This window comes from Eschrichtius robustus, chromosome 20, assembly GCF_028021215.1.
Source record: "Eschrichtius robustus isolate mEscRob2 chromosome 20, mEscRob2.pri, whole genome shotgun sequence".
NCBI lineage: Eukaryota > Metazoa > Chordata > Mammalia > Artiodactyla > Eschrichtiidae > Eschrichtius > Eschrichtius robustus.
This window is the reverse complement of record NC_090843.1, coordinates 51,949,972-51,971,559: the sequence shown is the minus strand read 5'-3', so window position 1 is coordinate 51,971,559 and position 21,588 is coordinate 51,949,972. Positions and strand designations below refer to the sequence as shown.

At 36.9% G+C, this 21,588-nt stretch overlaps 1 protein-coding gene across 1 annotated transcript in view; it reads right to left on the bottom strand.

Moving 5' to 3' along the window:
- Positions 1-21,588, bottom strand: part of EFCAB5 (EF-hand calcium binding domain 5) — a 125,878-nt gene that overhangs the window by 75,651 nt on the left and 28,639 nt on the right. Inside the window, 3 exon segments of the mRNA XM_068530614.1 lie at positions 2,143-2,191; positions 4,607-4,763; positions 15,140-15,710. Coding sequence (XP_068386715.1) covers positions 2,143-2,191; positions 4,607-4,763; positions 15,140-15,710 — 777 coding nt within the window.

The following is a 21,588-nucleotide window of genomic DNA, read 5'->3' as shown; positions in this document are numbered from 1 at the left end:
CCATTTTGAGTTTAATTTTGTGTATGGTGTTAGGGAGTGTTCTAATTTCATTCTTTTACATGTAGCTGTCCAGTTTTCCCAGCAACACTTATTGAAGAGACTGTCTTTTCTCCATTGTATATCCTTGCCTCCTTAAAAAGATTCTTTAGTCAAACTCCTAATTTTTGTTAATGATTTATTATGAGATACCAGTTATTGTCATAAGAGGACTGTATAAACTTTAGTATAAGTTTACACATGAGATGCTCTTATCCCCATCCCAGACTTTCCCCCAAGCTCCAGAAGATTACGCAATCCAGACTGTTTTCTACCAGTAACCGTTGTTATTAAATGTATGCGTCTCTCCCTTAGCTGCACTTTGAGCAACTTAAGGTCAGGATACATGTCTTAGTCCTCTTTGCATCCTCTACCCCATCACAGTATCCGGAACTGAGTGCTCAATAAATACTGAATGAATAAATGGTACAGAAAATAAATACTATATGGTATAGGAGGTGAGAGGAGAAGCAATCACTGTCAACTAAAGTGGTCTGGAATTTCTCTAATTTTATCACAGTCTCAAATAGAGCTCTCTTAACTCATTCTTTCTGTACCTACAACAAAAACTAAATGAATAATAGAAGTTATTGCAAAGATTTTCTGAAAGAGGAGTTAAGGCTGTGCTGTGAAGAATTATAGTTTTTAGATAAGCTGTGAACAGGTAGAAGGAGAAAAGGTTATCAGCAAGGCCTAAATCACGTTTGGGGACCAGTGATTGGGAACATAGGAAGCATATTTTATTTTTAAAAGTGAGGGACTTCCCTGGCTGTCCAGTGGTTAAGACTTCGCCTTCCAATGTAAGGGGTGCGGGTTCAATCCCTGATTGGGGAGCTAAGATCCCACATGCCTCGTGGCCAAAAAACCAAAACATAAAGCAGAAGCAATATTGTAACAAATTCAATAAAGACTTTAAAAATGGTCCACATCAAAAAAAATCTTAAAAAAAAAAGGTGAGAACAGATTTCAGACAATCTATCCTTATTGTAATAAAGTGGTCAAAAAATCAATTTAAAAAATCAATTGGATATGAATTATGTAAATCTCAGAACCTAAACTCTAGTTCTTTATTCAACAAGTCAGATTTTTTTGCTTAATCTCCTGTAAAGAAACTTTTCTGAAAACAAAATCAACAAAACCTGTGGTTCTCCATAAGTATGGTACTGTCTCTTTCTCCCCTCAGTGAACATGGTGGAAATTCATAGATGAGTTTTTGTTGCTCTGATGATGGGGAGTGGGGGTAGGGGCAGAACTCCTGCAATTCCTCCACAATAAAGACTTTCCCCCTCCTGCCAGACATTCAAGTAGGTGAAGAATTTGCTTAGAATAATTTTGAGTCTGGAATCTAATAATTCTGTTTTACATATAAACACAGACATATTTTTGCTGTTGAATTTTCCAAGAACGTAACTGCTATGAAAATTTGAAAGAGAATTGTACTTTGCTTCATTTTGGAACTTTGCCAAGAGTTGTTCACCATTTTACAAAATTATATAATTGAAGGTAATATCATAAATTGTATCTGAACTCCAATATAACATACCTGTGTTAGTCTGCATTTGTAGCTTTCCTGTTCATGGGGATTCTACATGTATATAAAAATCCATTCATTTTGCTCTTATTTCAAAATGCCAAATACAAAGAGTATGACTGATTGGGTATAATTTTACTTTTCTTATGTCTAAACATTCATTATAAATAGGTACAAATGTCTGACTATTCCATATGTCTTTTAGCGAAGTTGTAACTAAGCATTTATATATTGAAATACAGCACATTTAATTTTCTTATGTCTTTACTTGTATTTCTCCTTCATATCACAGTTATGACATTATATCTTTCTTTTAAAATTCTGTGTATGTAAGCAATATTTTCTAGGAATTTGATAGGATAATAAAGGGTTATTACAAAATAGTTGTAATAAAATGGGGCACTCAACTAAAAGAATTAAAAATCACTGATTGCATCTCTGCTTTTCTACATTCTCCAACTGAAAAGAGCAAAAGAGCTTGACTACATGACTCTTCATCTTTATTCAGCATCCCCCCACCCTCAAAAAAACAGGAGAGAGAGAAATATAAACACTGCAGTAACAGGCAGGCTTACCAAGCTGGAAATCTGGATTTTGAAAAAATTCATGAAGAACATTCTGAATCTGCAAATCAAAGAAAAGAAACCATATACTACTTTTCAATTAGTATATATTAAGTATTTTAGACTAAAAGCCATCTGTAGTCTTTTAATTTAAGTCCTAGGTAATTCTTCTAATCCAGGGACAGAAATAGCAATAATTAACATTTAGTTTATAGCAGATTTCAAAGTATATAAAATGCTTTTGCATATATTTCCTCACTGATTTTCAACCTTTTTGTGTGAGAACTAGGATGCTGAGCAGATCCCATTTGCCCCCTCCAGGGAAATTTCTAACAACACTCAGACATTGGGCATGATGGAGCTAAGGCAACTTTGGCAACCAGCTTGGCAATCCAAAGAGTCCTCTATAATTCCTCATTCTTCAATGACTGAAAACAAAATTTCGGAGCTCTTCTTGGTCCATTTTTAATTTTTATTTATGATTTTATTATTTTTATTTTTAAAATTTATTTATTTATTTTTGGCTGCATTGCGTCTTCGTTGTGGTGCGCAGGCTTCTCATTGCGGTGGCTTCTCTTGTTGTGGAGCACGGGCTCTAGGTGCAAGAGCTTCAGTAGTTGTGGCATGTGGGCTCAGCAGTTGTGGCTCACGGGGTCTAGAGCGCAGGCTCAGTAGCTGTGGCGCACGGGCTTAGTTGCTCCGCAGCATGTGGGATCTTCCTGGACCAGGGCTCGAACCAACGTCCCCTGCACTGGCAGGCGGATTCTTAACCACTGTGCCACCAGGGAAGTTCCTTTGTCCATTTTTTAAAAGTAAGACTTTATTTTTCAGGGCAGTTTTAGGTTCACAGCAAAATTGACCAGAAAGTACAGAGAGTTTCCATAGACTCCCTGCCCCCCACCACCACATACATACCTTTCCTCCACTACCAACATCCCCCATCACAATGGTACATTTGTTACCATCAATGAACCTACATTGGAAACTCATAACCCAAAGTCCATAGTTTACATTAGTGTTATACATTCTATGGGTTTTGAAAATTATATGATATGTATCCGTCATTATGGTATTGTACAGAATTGCTTCACCACCCTAAAACTCCTCTGTGCTCTGCCTATTCATCCTTATTTCCCCTCCTCACTTCTGGAAACCAATGATCTTTTTACCGTCTCCATAATTTTACCTTTTCTGGAAAGTCATAGAGTTAGAATCATACAGTATATAGCCTTTTCAGATTGGCTTCTTTCACTTAGTTATATTCATTTAAGGTTCTTCCATGTCTTTTCATGGCTTGATAGCTCATTTCTTTTTAGCACAGAATAATATTCCACTATCTGGATGTACCACATTTATTTATTATTCACCCACTGAAGGACATCTTGGTTGCTTCCAAGTTTTGTTAATTGTTAATTATACTGTAAACATCCATGTGTAGGCTTTCGTGTGGACATAAATTTTCAACTCCTTTGGGTAAATACAAAGGACCATCTACCATGGCTTGATTGTATGGTAAGAGTATGTTTAGTTTTATAAGAGACTGCCAAACTGTATTCCAAAGTGACCATACCTTTTTGTATTTTACCAACAATGAATGAGAGTTTCTGTTGCTGCACATCTTTGCTAGCATTTAGTGTTGTCAATGTTCTGGACTTTGGCCATTCTGATAGGTGTGTAGTGGTATCTCATTGCTGTTCTAATTTGCATTTCCCTGATGACATATGTGGAACACCTTTTCATATGCTTATTTGTCACCTGTATATCTTTGGTGAAGTGTCTGTTCAGGTCTTTTGCCCATTCTAAAATCTGTTATTTGTTTTCCTATTGTTGATTTTAAGAGTTATTTGTATATTATTGTCCTTTATCAGATATGTCTTTTGCAAATATTTTCTTCCAGTCTGTGGCTTGTCTTCCTTGGTCTATTTTTAGCAACTGGAAATATGCTTGGTATTGTATCTAACCAATAATTATTCTCACATCTATATACACCTAAGAGAACATATATAACTCTTAGAGTACAGTTATTTTTCAGAGCTAAAGACATGGTCTTTTAGGGAATTCCTTGGCGGTCTGGTGGTTAGGACTCTGCGCTCTCACTGCCGAGGGCCTGGGTTTGATCCTTGGTCAGGGAACTAAAATCCCACAAGCCACGTGGCACGGCCTCCCCCCCAAAAAAGGATATGGTCTTTTAGTCCACAGAAGTAATTAGTCACACACATACGAAAAACAAACAAAAGCTATGTCTGTCTGTAATGAAGTGTTTGTGAAATTCAGCCAGAGTCAGTATTTTGGAAATCTACCTAGAATTTTCTTTTTAATGTTCAAGAGAAAATTGGAGAAATTGACTTTCATGGGCTAGACTTACATCAGCAGGACCAAAAATTTAGAGGGAGGCTTCTATCACTCTGCTCAGTATCTAGCAATCACCCTCTTATCACCCATTCCACCTACCCTTCACAGATACCCTCTTCCTTACCACTATCATAGGAATCATTCCTTTGGGGTCTAGAATCCACTCATTGAACTGTTCCTGCAGAGCCTGTTTCCATGTGTTGGCCACCTTGGCTTTAACTTTGTTCATGCATTCTCTTTGTTCTCGTTTCTGTTTAATATTCTCCTTCATCTTGGATACTCTGAAGGATGTAGAAACAGAAGAAATGTTGAGTTGAGACCACTGGATTTGACTCAGATTGCTCAAATGGCAGAATACAGGAGTTCAGAGCCTCATTTGAACTTTGGATCTGTCTTTTTCCATGAAATTTTCCTTCATTCAAGCCTGTAGGGATCCCTCCTTCCCCCAGCACATACTGAATTTGGCATTAATGATAAGCTGCCTTCTACTATTATTTGACTTTTTATAGAGGTAGGCCTTATTTTACTCAACTAAATACTGTACTTAAGAAGCACTAAGAATAGCTCTAGAAGCTGCCACATATAAAAGCAAGGTTGAACGCACTAAAGCCTCAAAGTGGTGGGCCTCTTTTTTCCCTGGACACATAAATCATCTTGGAAGGACTCTGATTCCAAGTCTAGGGTGAAAGCCTGGAAACTGCATTTATAACAAGCATCTCAGGTAATTCTGATGCCTTGGACCAAACTTCTGATTTCTGCCTAGGAAAATTTATTGCCAATTTCTTTTATCCGGCCAGAGTCAAATACTTTTGACAGCCCCTGAGCATAATAGTTAACTTGTACTCAGACAGAGTTGCATCACCCAGGTTGAAAATGGGGGAAGAATGTGATTTTAGTCATTCCTACTAGGACTTCAAAACCCCCAAACTGGGGCTTCCTTGGTGGCGCAGTGGTTGAGAATCTGCCTGCTAATGCAGGGGACACGGGTTCGAGCCCTGGTCTGGGAAGATCCCACATGCCGCGGAGCAACTAGGCCCATGAGCCACAACTACTGAGCCTGCGCGTCTGGAGCCTGTGCTCCGCAACAAGAGAGGCCGCGATAGTGAGAGGCCCGCGCACCGCGATGAAGAGTGGCCCCCGCTTGCCGCAACTGGAGAAAGCCCTAGCACAGAAACGAAGACCCAACATAGCAATCAATCAGCTAATCAATAAATAAATCTTAAAAAAAAAAAAACAAAAAACCCCAAACTGGTTTTCATTGAAACACCAAAATGGTTCAGAATAATAAAAATAGCTGCTGGTTTCAAATACAATTTTCAAGTAATGCTTGAGTCAGGTCTTCATCTTTCAAAGAAGAGAGACTAGGGCAATCTGACAGATTTGGAAATGCAAAAGAATTCTCAGTAAGAACTGGTAAACTGGAGAACTACAATAATCCAAAAGAAACAACTAAAATCTAAATCATTACTTTATGCCCATATAAGGCCTTCAAAATTCTCTAAGAAAAGAAGCCTTCAAAAATAAACTTTGAAGTTTGAAAACAAAAATAGGCAAGTTGTTAAATAGTGCAGAAGGGCTTGTTTCTGAACTGCTGTAAGATTAATTAGCATTTTAAAGGATGTGCTAAGTTCCTCTAATGCGACTACTAACTAGCCAACCCTCCACCACTTATCTCAGAAACCCCAGTCTATTCTTGGCTGGGTCTTCTTCTGCTCTTCCCCTACTTTCTCCCCCTGCTGCTTTATCTTTCTCCCTCTCTCCCTCTCTCTCTATCCTCCTCTCCCCTTTCCCCTGTCTCTATACAGCACTCTCCTCAACTTCTGTCTTTTCTGCATGATTCTCTGTTCTGTGTCTGCGTCCTTCTTCTAGCTTTTTCTCATTATTCACTCATTCACACTCACTCACTAAGTCAGTTACTTATTCACTCATTACACAAACATTTATGGAGCACCTACTATGGATTCTGCCATTATAAAGCTTAGGGTCCACTGCAGAACAGATAAGTAAGTGATATTGTGTAATAAGTACTTGGTGTCTCCAGATTCTCATGTGTATTAATCAACACAGATTAACAAAATTGAGTTTCTGTCCTATTTCCATCTGCCTGAAAAGCCTTCCTCCCTCTCTTTGTTTGACTAGATCCTCCACGTCCTTTAGGTCTCAGTTCAGACATCATTTCCTCCCTCTTATTAATGCCCACATTGAGAAACAAAACTTAGTTTTGTGCTTCAGGGCTACTGCACATGAGACTCCAAATATAACCCAGACGGATTTTTAATTTACTAGGTAACTCATTGAGGGACTGAATAAAATTTCTCTTTTGTGGTCTGCATTATCTCAAGAGGATATCTAAATTAATCAACAGAATTCCATAGCATCCAAAACTCATAACTTTGGGTAGTGTAGGGTAGCCATAATCTGTAAGCAGATTCTAAGTATAAATCCACATTTAAGGAGACCGGAAAGAAAAAAAACCTGCAGTGTGGTAAAATGCAAAAATTATCACAGATTCTTCCCTTTCCTGTATGCATGTCTGTTTGTATGCAGTGTAACTTTGCAGCTTTTCCCATTATGAGCTGGAGTCTATTTCTGCATCTCTTGTGTCTGTCTGTGGCCATGTGGCTTGCTTTGGCCGATGGGTCATTAGCAAACATGATGGAAGCAGAAAGTTGAAAAGTGCTATAAATTATATCACAATAAAACTGGAAGAAAAAGTGCTTAAACATTGGGGTTTGCTCTTTTTTATTGAACTTAAGAGCACCTCTACCACCACCTTGGAAATAAGCCTTGGCTAGCCTGCTGGATGATGATCCAGTTACCTCCATTGCTTTTACCAACAGTCAGTCAACTAACAGACAAATGACTAAGACTATCATTGCCATTTTACCGCAATGTATGAGTGAGTCCGACTGATACCATGTTGATCAGAGATGAGCCATGAGCTCAGTCCAAAATCATGAGTAAATAAATGATTGTTTATTTAAGCCACTGAGTTTTGAGGTATTTTGTTATGCAGCAAAAGCTAACTAACAAAACAGTTTTGCCATCTTAACAAGTGTTTTGAGCTCTTTTAAAGAAAAGTGCAGTGTAAATCTAACTGATTAAAGAATAGAAGTAAAAATGCTTCTTTACCGTAATTGTGACAATCCAAATCCTATCCATCCATCCAAGCTGTGTTAGGAAAATCTTCCACTCAGAGTATTTGCCTAGATTATATCAAAACTGAATGTTGTATTTCATAAAAACTGGTTCTAACCAGCTTAAGTGGGTAATGGACCATGAACTTTGAGTGACCCCAGTACACCAGACCATTACTAGACCTAAGGGAAGACTTTTTCTCGACTGCTAAACAATAGAACTTGTTTTAATCAACCATGTACAAACCTATGGACTCACTCTGTCCTATATACAGTGTGATCGTCTTCAGTTGTTATAAGTATAACCACTATAAAGCTCCCTTCCTAACACTTAAAAACTCCAGAATTTTCCCCCTCAGCAAACTAGTCAGTGAATTCTTCACTGGTGTAGATTCCTTTGCCTGGCAAGTTAATAAACTCAGCTTTTGTTTGTTTGTTTGTTTTTAAGCTCTGATGGTCTTAGTTTCACAAAGCTAAATTGGACTTCTTGCCATTCTTGGAGCATGTCCATATTATTCCTGTGATGAGTATTCCTATAAAAATACGTATATGATATGTGTCTACTTAATTATTGTACTTAACCCATTTTCTTCTGTTTATTCAATATACAGCTTATTATGAAATGAAGTTCCTGACGTAAGGTTCAATGACTTAAGAAAAATCTAAGTTACTGGTTAATCCATGATACTTGAACAGCTAAATAATTAGGCTTATTTGGAATTTTATAAAATGATGAAGAACATTTATTATAGCCTCCTACTCAAGTACAGATGATTAATCATAGAGATTTCAAAATTAAATACTCAATTACTCCAAATTAAGACATATCTCAAAATAATCTTATGTATCTAAAAAAAAAAAACAAGAAAACTTTCATCATTCTAAGCCAGATTAGAATATGTCAGCTAATTTATTTAACAAATATTTATTGAGCATTACTTACACGACACAGTGTTAAATGCTGGGGATTCAATGGTGAATATGACAGATGTAGTTCCTGCTCACATTACAGCAGGAGAAGCAACCATTACAATTGTGATAAGTGCAATGAAGAAGAAACACAGGATGCAATGAGAGAGCCTATAAGGGAAGATCCCAACCCAAATTCATGACGAAGTGGTATTTGAGCTGAACTCTGAAGGACTGGTAGGATAAGATAAAGAGGAAGGGGAACAGACCAATCACAAGCACTGAAATTGAAACTGTGATTAAAAATCTTCCAACAAACAAAAGTCCAGGACCAGATGGCTTCACAGGCGAATTCTATCAAACATTTAGAGAAGAGCTAACACCTATCCTTCTCAAACTCTTCCAAAATATTGCAGAGAGAGGAACACTCCCCAACTCATTCTACGAGGCCACCATCACCCTGATACCAAAACCAGACAAAGATGTCACAAAGAAAGAAAACTACAGGCCAATATCACTGATGAACATAGATGCAAAAATCCTCAACAAAATACTAGCAAACAGAATCCAACAGCACATTAAGAGGATTATACATCATGATCAAGTGGGGTTTATTCCAGGAATGCAAGGATTCTTCAATATACGCAAATCAATCAACGTGATACATCATATTAACAAATTGAAGGAGAAAAACCATATGATCATCTCAATAGATGCAGAGAAAGCTTTCGACAAAATTCAACACCCATTTATGATAAAAGCCCTGCAGAAAGTAGGCATAGAGGGAACTTTCCTCAACATAATAAAGGCCATATATGACAAACCCACAGCCAACATTGTCCTCAATGGTGAAAAACTGAAACCATTTCCACTAAGATCAGGAACAAGACAAGGTTGCCCACTCTCACCACTATTATTCAACATAGCTTTGGAAGTGTTAGCCACAGCAATCAGAGAAGAAAAAGAAATAAAAGGAATCCAAATCGGAAAAGAAGAAGTAAAGCTGTCACTGTTTGCAGATGACATGATACTATACATAGAGAATCCTAAAACTGCCACCAGAAAACTACTAGAGCTAATCAATGAATTTGGTAAAGTAGCAGGATTCAAAATTAATGCACAGAAATCTCTTGCATTCCTATATACTAATGATGAAAAATCTGAAAGTGAAATTAAGAAAACACTCCCGTTTACCATTGCAACAAAAAGAATAAAATATCTAGGAATAAACCTACCTAAGGAGACAAAAGACCTGTATGCAGAAAATTATAGGACACTGATGAAAGAAATTAAAGATGATACAAATAGATGGAGAGATATACCATGTTCTTGGATTGGAAGAATCAACATTGTGAAAATGACTCTACTACCCAAAGCAATCTACAGATTCAATGCAATCCCTCCCTATCAAACTACCACAGGCATTTTTCACAGAACTAGAACAAAAAATTTCACAATTTGTATGGAGACACAAAAGACCCCGAATAGCCAAAGCAATCTTGAGAACGAAAAATGGAGCTGGAGGAATCAGGCTCCCTGACTTCAGACTATATTACAAAGCTACAGTAATCAAGACAGTTTGGTACTGGCACAAAAACAGAAATATAGATCAATGGAACAGGATAGAAAGCCCAGAGATAAACCCACGCACATATGGTCACCTTATCTTCGATAAAGGAGGCAAGCATATACAGTGGAGAAAAGACAGCCTCTTCAATAAGTGGTGCTGGGAAAATTGGACAGGTACATGTAAAAGTATGAAATTAGAACACTCCCTGACACCATACACAAAAATAAACTCAAAATGGATTAAAAACCTAAGTGTAAAGCCAGACACTATCAAACTCTTAGAGGAAAACATAGGCAGAACACTCTATGATATAAATCACAGCAAGATCCTTTTTGACCCAGCTCCTAGAGAAATGGAAATAAGAACACAAATAAACAAATGGGACCTAATGAAACTTAAAAGCTTTTGCACAGCAAAGGAAACCATAAACAAGACGAAAAGACAACCCTCAGAATGGGAGAAAATATTTGCAAATGAAGCAACTGACAAAGGATTAATCTCCAAGATTTACAAGCAGCTCATGCAGCTCAATAACAAAAAAACAAACAACCCAATCCAAAAATGGGCAGAAGACCTAAATAGACATTTCTCCAAAGAAGATATACAGATGGCCAACAGACACATGAAAGAATGCTCAACACCATTAATCATTAGAGAAATGCAAATCAAAACTACAATGAGGTATCATCTCACACCGGTCAGAATGGCCATCATCAAATAATCTAGAAACAATAAATGCTGGAGAGGGTGTGGAGAAAAGGGAACACTCTTGCACTGTTGGTGGGAATGTAAATTGATACAGCCACTATGGAGAACAGTATGGAGGTTCCTTAAAAAACTAAAAATAGAACTACCATACGACCCAGCAATCCCACTACTGGGCATATACCCTGAGAAAACCATAATTCAAAAAGAGTCATGTACCAAAATGTTCATTGCAGCTCTATTTACAATAGCCAGGACATGGAAGCAACCAAAGTGTCCATCATCGGATGAATGGATAAAGAAGATGTGGCACATATATACAATGGAATATTACTCAGCCATAAAAAGAAATGAAATGGAGGTATTTGTAATGAGGTGGATGGAGTTAGAGTCTGTCATACAGAGTGAAGTAAGTCAGAAAGAGAAAAACAAATACAGTATGCTAACACATATATATGGAATCTAAGGAAAAAAAAAAAAAAAGGTCATGAACCTAGTGGCAAGACGGGAATAAAGACACAGACCTACTAAAGAATGGACTTGAGGATATGGGGAGGGGGAGGGGTGAGATGTGACAGGGTGAGAGAGTGTCATGGACATATATACACTACCAAATGTAAAATAGATAGCTAGTGGGAAGCAGCCGCATAGCACAGGGAGATCAGCTCAGTGCTTTGTGACCGCCTTGGGCGGTGGGATGGGGAGGGTGGGAGGGAGGGAGATGCAGGAGGGAGGAGATATGGGAACGTGTGTATATGTGTAGCTGATTCACTTTGTTATAAAGCAGAAACTAACACACCATTGTGAAGCAATTATACTTCAATAAAGATGTTTAAAAAAAAAAAAAAAAAAAAGGAAGGGGAAGAAGTAATGACATGTGAAAAGATCCTGAAGTGGAAAGAAGCATAGTATGTTTGAAGAACTGAAAGAAATCCTATATGCCTTGGGTATAGAGTGTGAGAATGAGAGAGGTGGGAGCCCGGGCTAGAAAGAAAGTCAGAGACCAGGTCATACAAGAAAGTTTGTATAGGCCTAGTTAAGGATTTTGGTTTTTATCCTAAGAATAAAGGGATAACAGTGAAAGGTTTCACACTGGAGAAAAATGTGAAAACGTTAAACTTTAAAAAAATCTTCAGATAACAGGTAAACGATAGAGTGGAAGAGGGCAAAATGGATGTAAACATAACAATTAGGAGACTATTGCAATATTGCAGGTGACAGATGATGGTAGCTTAGACTAGGGTGACAGCAGTGGGGAGGGTCAGAAATGAATAGATTTGAAAGAAGGAGGTAAAATCAGCAGGACTTAATGATTGACTGGAAGTGATCAATGAGGAAGCAGAAAGTGTCAAGGTTAATCCCTCTGGTTTTGGCTTAAAAATCTGGATGGATGATCAATTAAGACAATGACTTGTTGAAACTGAGATGCTCGGGAAACATCCAAGTGCAGATACTGAATAGATAGTTACATGTGTTGTAATGAGGGCACTCAGGGATGGATTATGGAGTGATAGGAGAACTATGCCTTAAGGAACCTTAATATTTGAAGATCAGGTAGCAAAGAATGAACCAGCAAAGGATACTGAGAAGGATTAAACAGAGGTAGAGGGAAAACTAGTAAAAAATGATATCATGGAAGGAAGGGAAACAGTATTTCAAGGAGGAAATGGCCAACATAATTGAACACTGCTAAGAGGTCAAGTAAGATGAGGACTGCAAACTTTCCACTGGGCCTAGAAGCAGAGAAAATGTTGTCATATTGGTAAGTGACATTTATTGAAGAGAGCCTGGAACAAAGACCAGATGGAACAGGTTGATAAAAGTGTAGGAAGTAGGGAAAGTGCTATGTGGACAACTATTTTGATAAATTTAGCTATGTTTTAGTCATATTTCCTCAACTAGAGTGTATAAGCTCCTCATGACAAGAACCAAATTTTGTATTTTTTTTTTCGTATGGCTCAACATTAAGCACTGAGTAATTATGCCATAAATACTGATTGACTGTGAAGACTCCTCAATAAATTTAAGTTATTAATTCATTCATCTAACAAATATTTATTGAGGCCCAATTCATGCCAAATACTTCGCTCAGTGTTGGAAATATAGATATGATAGAAAATGGCATGCAATATAGTGTGCAATATGATAGAAAATAGTGTGCAATAGTGTACTTCTCTGCAGTAGTGTGAAATTCTAACATTAATAATCTTTCTCTATACTTCCTTTTTAATGTTTAATTTAAAAAATATATATACAGTAAAATTAACCTTTTTTGGTGCATAGTTGTATAAATTTCAACACATGTATAAATATGTGTAACCATCACCATAATCAAGCTATCAAAAGTTTGTAATCTTATTTTAAGAGCAAATATTTTACATTATCAATTCACAATAAGGCAGTAGTGACATAGAATATGCATTCTCAAGAATTGGAGGGATCAAGAATCAGAGGGAAAAGATGCTAAAAGAAAAGAAAATATGAAGAAAAACAAAATGACACAAACCTACCCTCCTTATCAGTTTTGCAAATTTACATGTAAGAATTATAGTCCACTTCAATTCTATACCTGTCTTACAGGAACCCTGAGGGAAAGCAATAAAAGTATACTGCATATGTAAAACTTACAAATAGCGGTGATATTTTATTTTTTAGGTAAGTGGCTACCACTATATAAATTGTTCCAAATCAGTAAGGAGTGTCTTCTCTATCTATCGTACTTAGACACCAAACAAAGATGAATCCCTTTTTGTCCAGGGAAGTAGGCAGATGAAAAATTTTCAGATCAGGTTGAGTCAAACAGACACTTTAACATTATCACCAGAAGATAAAGTCTTGACAAACCAAACAAAAATATTATGTGTCCTTTTTCTTGAGCATAAGTAAGGAAAGCTCTCATTCCTAAAATGAACGGACTTCTCCAAAGCTCTCTAATGGATTGAGAACAACACAAACAATGATATAGTTCAGAGAATTTAAAAGCAGGACTGTTTTTGCTAAGATTGCTGGGTATCCAAGCTTTAAGTTAATAGACATTGTGCTGCTGTAAAGCATCCCTAGGATTTCTGAATATTCTACAAATGCCTGAAACTGTCGTGTTGACATATGGATCTTGGATTTTTGCCAGAGGAAGATGAAACCCTAATTCTGATAATCTCAGCAAAGAAAGCATCTTTAAATACTTTAACTCTTTCATGATATTCCTAACAACTTTAAGACAACATTGACTAATACAGAATAAGATGAGCAAATGGAAAGATAAGCATTCTCATATAGAAACACTTGTCATTATTAAGGATGTTGATTCTCCCTAAGATAATGAATAAATTTAATCTTATTTCAATAAAAATTCCTATAACGTTTCTTTTGGTGTTCTCTCTCCCCCCCCCTTTTTTTTTCAGGTAGATGAATCAATCCTAAAGCTCATATTGAAAAGTAAACACACAAGAATAGACAGTAATGATTAGAAAAGAAGAACAAATATAGACTATTCAGTAATTGTTATTGGGCTAACTATGTAGCCATTTGGAAAAGGAATAAGTTGGATACATATTTTAAATCTTACACTAGGATAAATTCTAAATGGATCAATACTTCAAATTAAAATTAAAATAATTCCAGAAGAAAACATGGGACAATTCTTTTAACATCTTGAAATGAAATGTAACAATGACTCAAAGCCCAGAAGCCATAAAATAAAAGTAAATAAATCTGACCACATAGAAATAAAAAATCCTCTACATGACACAAGATAAATGACAGGTGAAAAACAGAGGAAAATATTTGTAACTTATTCACATCCTTTGGATAAAAGGAAGAAAATTAAGAATGTATATTTGCATTTGCTTATGTATGCACTAAGAAATTTCGGAAAGATCCACTGAAAACTAAGAACAGTAGCTATTTATAGCAGAGGTGGAGCACTGCGTGGATGGAGGATAAGAATGGGAGAGAAAGTTTTCACCGTATAACACTTTATACGTTTCAGCTTTTGAACCAGGTGAACATATTACCTATCTGAAAAGTTAAATTTTAAAAAGTCCTTCCTCTCATATAGCTTACTTTCCAATGCAAGAAGACAAATAATAAACAAATAAATATACACTTGGGATCCTAGTGAGATAACTAAATTCATGAGTACAAGGAACTTACTTAATATACCTTGTTAGTCTTCACAGTGCCTCATAAATAGTGAAGCACATAGTAGTAGCTCAGTAAATACTTTTTGAAGAACTATAAAATTACTTTAAGTCCTATTTGTATGATTATGTTACTGTTCTACTTGCTTTTCAACATAAGGAGCTAGATCATCAACTGAAAATACAACAAACTGTACCTGTTGTAAGTAGTGTTCGGAACGTGTATCTTCAGGTCTTCTGTGATATTTCTCATCACCCTCTGATAACCAGACATTCCTGAGTCTTTGATATAATTAGGGCTGTTTCTCATTAAGTATTCCCCCAAATAGTTAATTGGATCAAACTTGGTTGGAATATCAACTTCTGCCAAAAGCTTCTTCTTTTCCACTTGCATTAACATTTTTTCCATTCCAGGAACTAAGGTGGGTAGAAGTTTGTCGAGCAAATATGCACGAGTGTTCAGTGTCATGTTTTCAGTATTAAACCACTCTTTGGCCAAATTATCCCTGGGGAGTTTTTCTTCAGCCTTTTTTTCTAGTTCCTTCTTCAGATTTTCCTTATCTATGATTTTCTGCTGCATTGTCTGGGCTCTTGCCTGCAGTCTTTCAAAAAGATTTTTCTTCCATGACTGTTCTAGCTTCAAACTCTGTGTAGTTTGATCTAAATTGAAAATCACTTTTGCAGGTTTTCTGAATACAGTATTCTTTGAGATTCTAGAGTCCTTTATTGAACAAGTTGAGATTTTTGGCTGCTCCTCCAGGTTTAATTCTGAGGGGACAAAAATTGAAATGTAAGAAATATTAGAAGTAGATTTTAATCTATGTTACTTTAGAATATTATTAGAAAATTATTTTACATCCATTTACATGGTATATTCAAACACAGCTAAAAGTAACAGAAAATCAGACAGCAGTGACTTTAACCATAAGGACATTTACTGTTTTCTTAATCAGAAGCCATTCAACAGCTCAGTGTTTTTATTAAGTACCTAGCATGTTTCTATTGTTCTTTATTCATTTTTTGTGCTTGTATCTCAGGATCACAAGATAGCTATTGCAGCTCCAGGCATCACTTCTTTACAGGAGAAAAGGATTGAGAATGAAGGAGCTTTCTCTTCTTGAGGTGCTGTTTTATTATTCAAGAAGAGAAGATCCCAGACTCCTCACTCTAAGACTTTCCTTTACATTTCATTGGCCCTAATTAGGTTACATGCCCACCCTAGGCCAACAGCTGGTAAAGGTAAAAGGGTTATTGAGAATAGTTTTGATCAATCATAATTTATTCCTTGGTCAGGGTTTAGACCAAATTTGGTCAGGGTTTAGACCAAATTCTCTGATATCAAGTGATTTCCATCTGCTACAAAATTGAAGTTCCATTGGCAGACAAAAGGTGGGAAAATGTCTGCTGAGTAGGCAGTGAAGAGAGTCTACCAGACATGTACGTGTATTGGGTTGGCCAAAAAGTTCGCTCGGGGTTTTCCATAAGGTGTTACAGAAAAACCCAAATGAACCTTTTGGCCAACCCAATAAATATATTTCTTCCCACTCTCATATTTCCAACTTCTTCCATGTTGGAGATTTTAGACCAAGATAGTGGACTGAGGTCAGGACCTACATGCCCTCCCTACCAAAATCTCTAGAAATGATAGAAAAGGGTGTGTGTGTGTTTGTGTGTGTGTGTGTTTTAATATAAACATAAGAATGCTAACAACCAGTAGAAACTAACATAACATTGTAAGGCAATTATACTCCAATAAAAATTAATTTTAAAAAAAGGACTTCTCTGGTGGTCCAGTGGGTAAGACTCTGCGCTCCCAATGCAAGGGGCCTGGGTTTGATTCCTGGTTGGGCAACTAGATCCCACATGCATGCCACAACTAAGAGTCCTCATGTCTCAATGAAGATCCTGGATGCCACTACTAAGGCGGCACAGCCAAAAAAAAAAAAAAAAAAGAATGCTAACAATCAGTTATGAAGAGGGCCTTCAGAAACTTTGAGGGTCTCTGAAAAATGTAAGGTCGATGGGATTAGATTGATTAAAGAAACTATAAGACTAAAAAGATCCAGAAGATGACTGTGAAATTTGGGAGTAGCTCTGAGGCACCCTAAGTTTAAAGGATGTAGATATGGATAGCAGGAGAATGACTGACCTTTTTGTGTATCTTCATCCCCATTTGAGCTAATCATCAGGCACCAGAGGCATTCACCCTTGAACTGGGACAAGGGGATTCGGGCAAGAGAGGCAGGATAATGCCTCCACACACAGAGAAAATGAATTGCTGACAGACTTCATTGTCTGCACATCTTACCCCTCCTCCACAATCTGCATATCTTACCCCTCCTCCACAATCACTGGCAGCAGGCTACAGAAAACAGAAACGTCATCCAGAGAAAAGCAAACAGGGATTCCCAAATGCAAATGTAAGCACACACGTAAGGATCACCAAATATTTAACGAAAACTATCTCCATGACTAAACAAATGCAAAGATTAATACTATCCAAGGAAGCACCATTAATAGAACAAATATAAGGAGTTCTAAAAGAGCTGTAATTAATATCCTCACAGCAGAGAAATTAGAGGAAATTAAAAATATAGTTATATTATTTTTAAAAATTACAAGAGCTTGGAAACCTAGTGCTCAGATCTTGGCTTCTTTCTTTTTTTTTAATAGGATTGAAATTTTTAATTTACTTATTTATTTATTTTTGGTTGCATTGGGTCTTCGTTGCTGCATGCAGGCTTTCCCTATTTGCGGCAAGCAGGGGCTGCTCTTCGTTGCGGTGCGCAGGCTTCTCATTGCGGTGGCTTCTCTTGTTGCGGAGCATGGGCTCTAAAGTGCAGGCTCAGTAGTTGTGGCGCTCCGGCTTAGTTGCTCCACGGCATGTGGGATCTTCCCGAACCAGGGCTCGAACCTGTGCCCCCTTCATTGGCAGGCGGATTCTTAACCACTGTGCCACCAGGGAAGTCCCCAGACCTTGGTTTCTAATATCATTCTCCAATTTAAAAAAATCAGGACTCATTGAAAGAATGGCTGATTCTAGGACTGGGGCAAGAAATATTCAAGATGAGCCTGGAGCAGAAATATACCCATAAATATATGACCAATTGACTTTTGCCAAGGGTGCCATGATCATTCAATGGGGAGAAAATTATCTCTTCAGCAAATGGTGCTGCAAAAAATGGGTATTCATGTGCAAAAAAATGAAGTTGGACCCATACTTCATGCCATAAACAAAAATCCAGCTCTAACAGATGTATACTGAATATTCCACCCAACAACAGTAGAATACACATTCTGCTCAAGTGCACATGGGACATCCTCCAGGATAGACTATATGTTAGGCCACAAAACAAATTCTAATAGATTTAAAATTATAAATATCATACAAAGTGTCTTCTTTGAAGATATAGGAGAAATCTGTGGGATTAAAAAACACACTTTTAATCAACCAATGGGTTAAAGAAGAAATCACAAGGGAAATTAGAACATACTTCGAGATGAATGAAAATGGAAACACACTATACCAAAACTTATGGGATGCAGTGAAAGCAATGCTCAGAGGGAAATTTATGGCTGTTAAGTGACTACATTAAAAAAGAAGAAAAATCTCAAATCAATAATCTAAGTTTACACCTCAAGGACTAGAAAAAGAAGAGTAAAATCAACCTAAAACTAACAGAAGGAAGGAAATAATAAAGATTAGAGTGGAGATAAACAAAATAGAGACTATAAAAACAGCAGAGAAAATCAATGAAACCAAAAGTTGGTTATTTGAAAAGATCAACATAATTGACAAATTGCTAGACTGGCAAAGAGAAAAAGAGTGAAGACACAAAAAAACTAATATAGGAAATGAAAGTGGGAACATTACCACCAATCTCACAGAGATAAAAAGGATAACCTAGAATAAATGGACAAAAAATACATAAAAAGTATCTAAACTGACTCAAAAAGAAATAGAAAATCTTAACAGACCCATAACAAGTAAAGAGATTAAATTAGTAACCAAAACCCTCACAAGAAAGAAAAGTCCTGGACCAGATGGCTTCACCAGTGAATTTAATCAAACATTTAAAGAATTAAAACCTATCCTTACAACACTCCTCCCCCCAAATTGAAGAGGACATAACAGTTTCTAACTCATTCTATGAGGCCAGCATAGATATGATACCAAAGCCAGATAAGGACACCACATGAAAAGAAAATTTCAGACTACTATTCCTTATGAATATAGATGTAAATCTTCAACAGAATATTAGCAAATCATGACAATATTCTCCTGTTATCTTCTAAAATTACTTACTGTTTTATCACTCACATTTATATCTACAATACATGTAGAATTTATTTGCATGTGTGGGGTGAGGTAGGACTCAAAAATACATATTTTCCATTTTGGCATCATTACTGAAAACACCTCCTGTTTTCAATACAGGACTTTCAACTGGACTCTATTTCATTGGCTTATTTGTCTATCCTTATGTCAATGTCCTACCGTCCTAATTTCTGTAACCTAATTATAAATGTTGATATTTAGTAATATAAATCCCCCAGCTTTGTTGTTCTTCAAGATTTCCTTGGCTTTTCTGGGTCTTTTGCATTTCTACATAAATTTTAGAATCAAATTATTTTATATACACACAGACACATATACAGAACCCTGCACAAATTTTTGCTAGAATTACACTGCATCTAGAGGTCAGTCGAGGGAGCACTACTTTCTTAACAATATTAAGTCTTCTAATTCATGAATAAGGTATATTTTTTCATTTATTTAGGTCTTCTTTAATTTCTTTTAACAATGTTTTATAGTTTCAGTGTACAGGTTTTGTTCATTTTTGGTTAGATTTATTTTGAGATATTTAGTGCTTTTTATGCCATTAAAACTGTATTTTAAAATTTTCATTTTCTAATTGTTTGTTGTTAACATATAATAGAAATATAATTAGGTTCCCAGGACCTAGCTAGTTCAGGCTCTGAACAATAAGCTCTCAGATGTTTTTTTCTACAGCCACGATTGCTGAGGTGATTGGAATGAAAAACTTAGTAAGAATCTTAAGGTTTTTTCTGGTATGGCCATGGAGATGAAGTAGTTCCAGGTCTTTCAAATATTATCTACTAGTCAATTTGCTTCTCTCCACTGAAAAAATATTAATGTCCAACTGAACCACAATAGGATTAGGGCCATACACTGTTAAAGTTCTTTGCCTCTATTACTTCGTGGATTCAGGAGAAAAGAAGAAATAGATATGGAAATTATTTTGATACTCATTATTTTTTTAAAGATTTTTTTTTTAATGTGGACCACTTTTAAAGTCTTTATTGAATTTGTTACAATACTGCTTCTGTTTTACGTTTTGGTTTTTTGGCCACGAGGCATTTGGGAACTTACCTCTGCATTGGAAGGCGAAGTCCTAACCACTGGGCGGCCAGGGAAGTCCCCATACTCATTGTTTTTAACATAACCAGAAAGCAGTTATTGAGCCATGCTTCAATCATTAATAACTCTCAATAAATAGTACTAGTGCAATAAAAGGGTAAGAGACCAGAACCTCCACAACTTAGAGCAGTGTTTTTTTAAATTTTAATTATGAAATATTTAAGACCTGTAAGTATAATGATGATATACGTAGCCATATAGCTACTCTTAGCTTAAGAAAAAAATTACCTGTATATTAAAGCCTCTCAAATACCCCTACTTTGATAGAAACACTATTCGGAATTTCACGTTTATCATTTTTCTGCATTTGTATATATTATATATAAGCAATATAATATTGTTCTTGTTTTTAATTTCTATAAAAATGATTTCATATCATGTGTATTCTGTGACCTTTTAAATACTTAATATTACGTTTATGAAATTCATCTATATTGATAACTGCAGCTCCAGTGTGTTCGTTTTTCACTGCTTCATAATATTTCATTATATGACTGCATTGCAATGTATTTATTCATTCTCATTTTGGGGGAGGCTATCCATAAATATTTTAAAATTCTTTTTATTTATTAAAATTTCTTTCTTAGCTTTGAGAGTACTCTGAAGAATACTTTTAAATTCTACCTACAGGTGGAGCTTCAAGATGGCGGAAGAGTAAGATGCGGGGATCACCTTCCTCCCCCAAATACATCAGAAATACATCTACATGTGGAACAACTCCTACAGAACACCTACTGAACGCTGGCAGAAGACCTCAGACCTCCCAAAAGGCAAGAAACTCCCCACGTACCTGGGTAGGGTAAAAGAAAAAAGAAAAAACAGACTAAGAATACGGACAGGACCTGCACCAGTGGGAGGGAGCTGTGAAGGAGGAAAGGTTTCCACACGCTAGGAAGGCCCTTCGTGGGCAGAGACTGCGAGTGGAGGAGCGGGGGAGCTTCGGAGCCACGGAGGAGAGCGCAGCCACAGGGGTGCGGAGGGCAAAGCGGAGAGATTCCCGCATGGAGGATCGGTGCCGACCAGCACTCACCAGCCCGAGAGGCTTGTTTGCTCACCTGCCGGGGCGGGCGGGGACTGGGAGCTGAGGCGGGGGCTGGGAGCTGAGGCTCGGGCTTCGGTTGGATCGCAGGGAGAGGACTGGGGTTGGCTGCGTGAACACAGCCTGAAGGGGGCTAGTGCGCCACAGCTAGCCGGGAGGGAGTC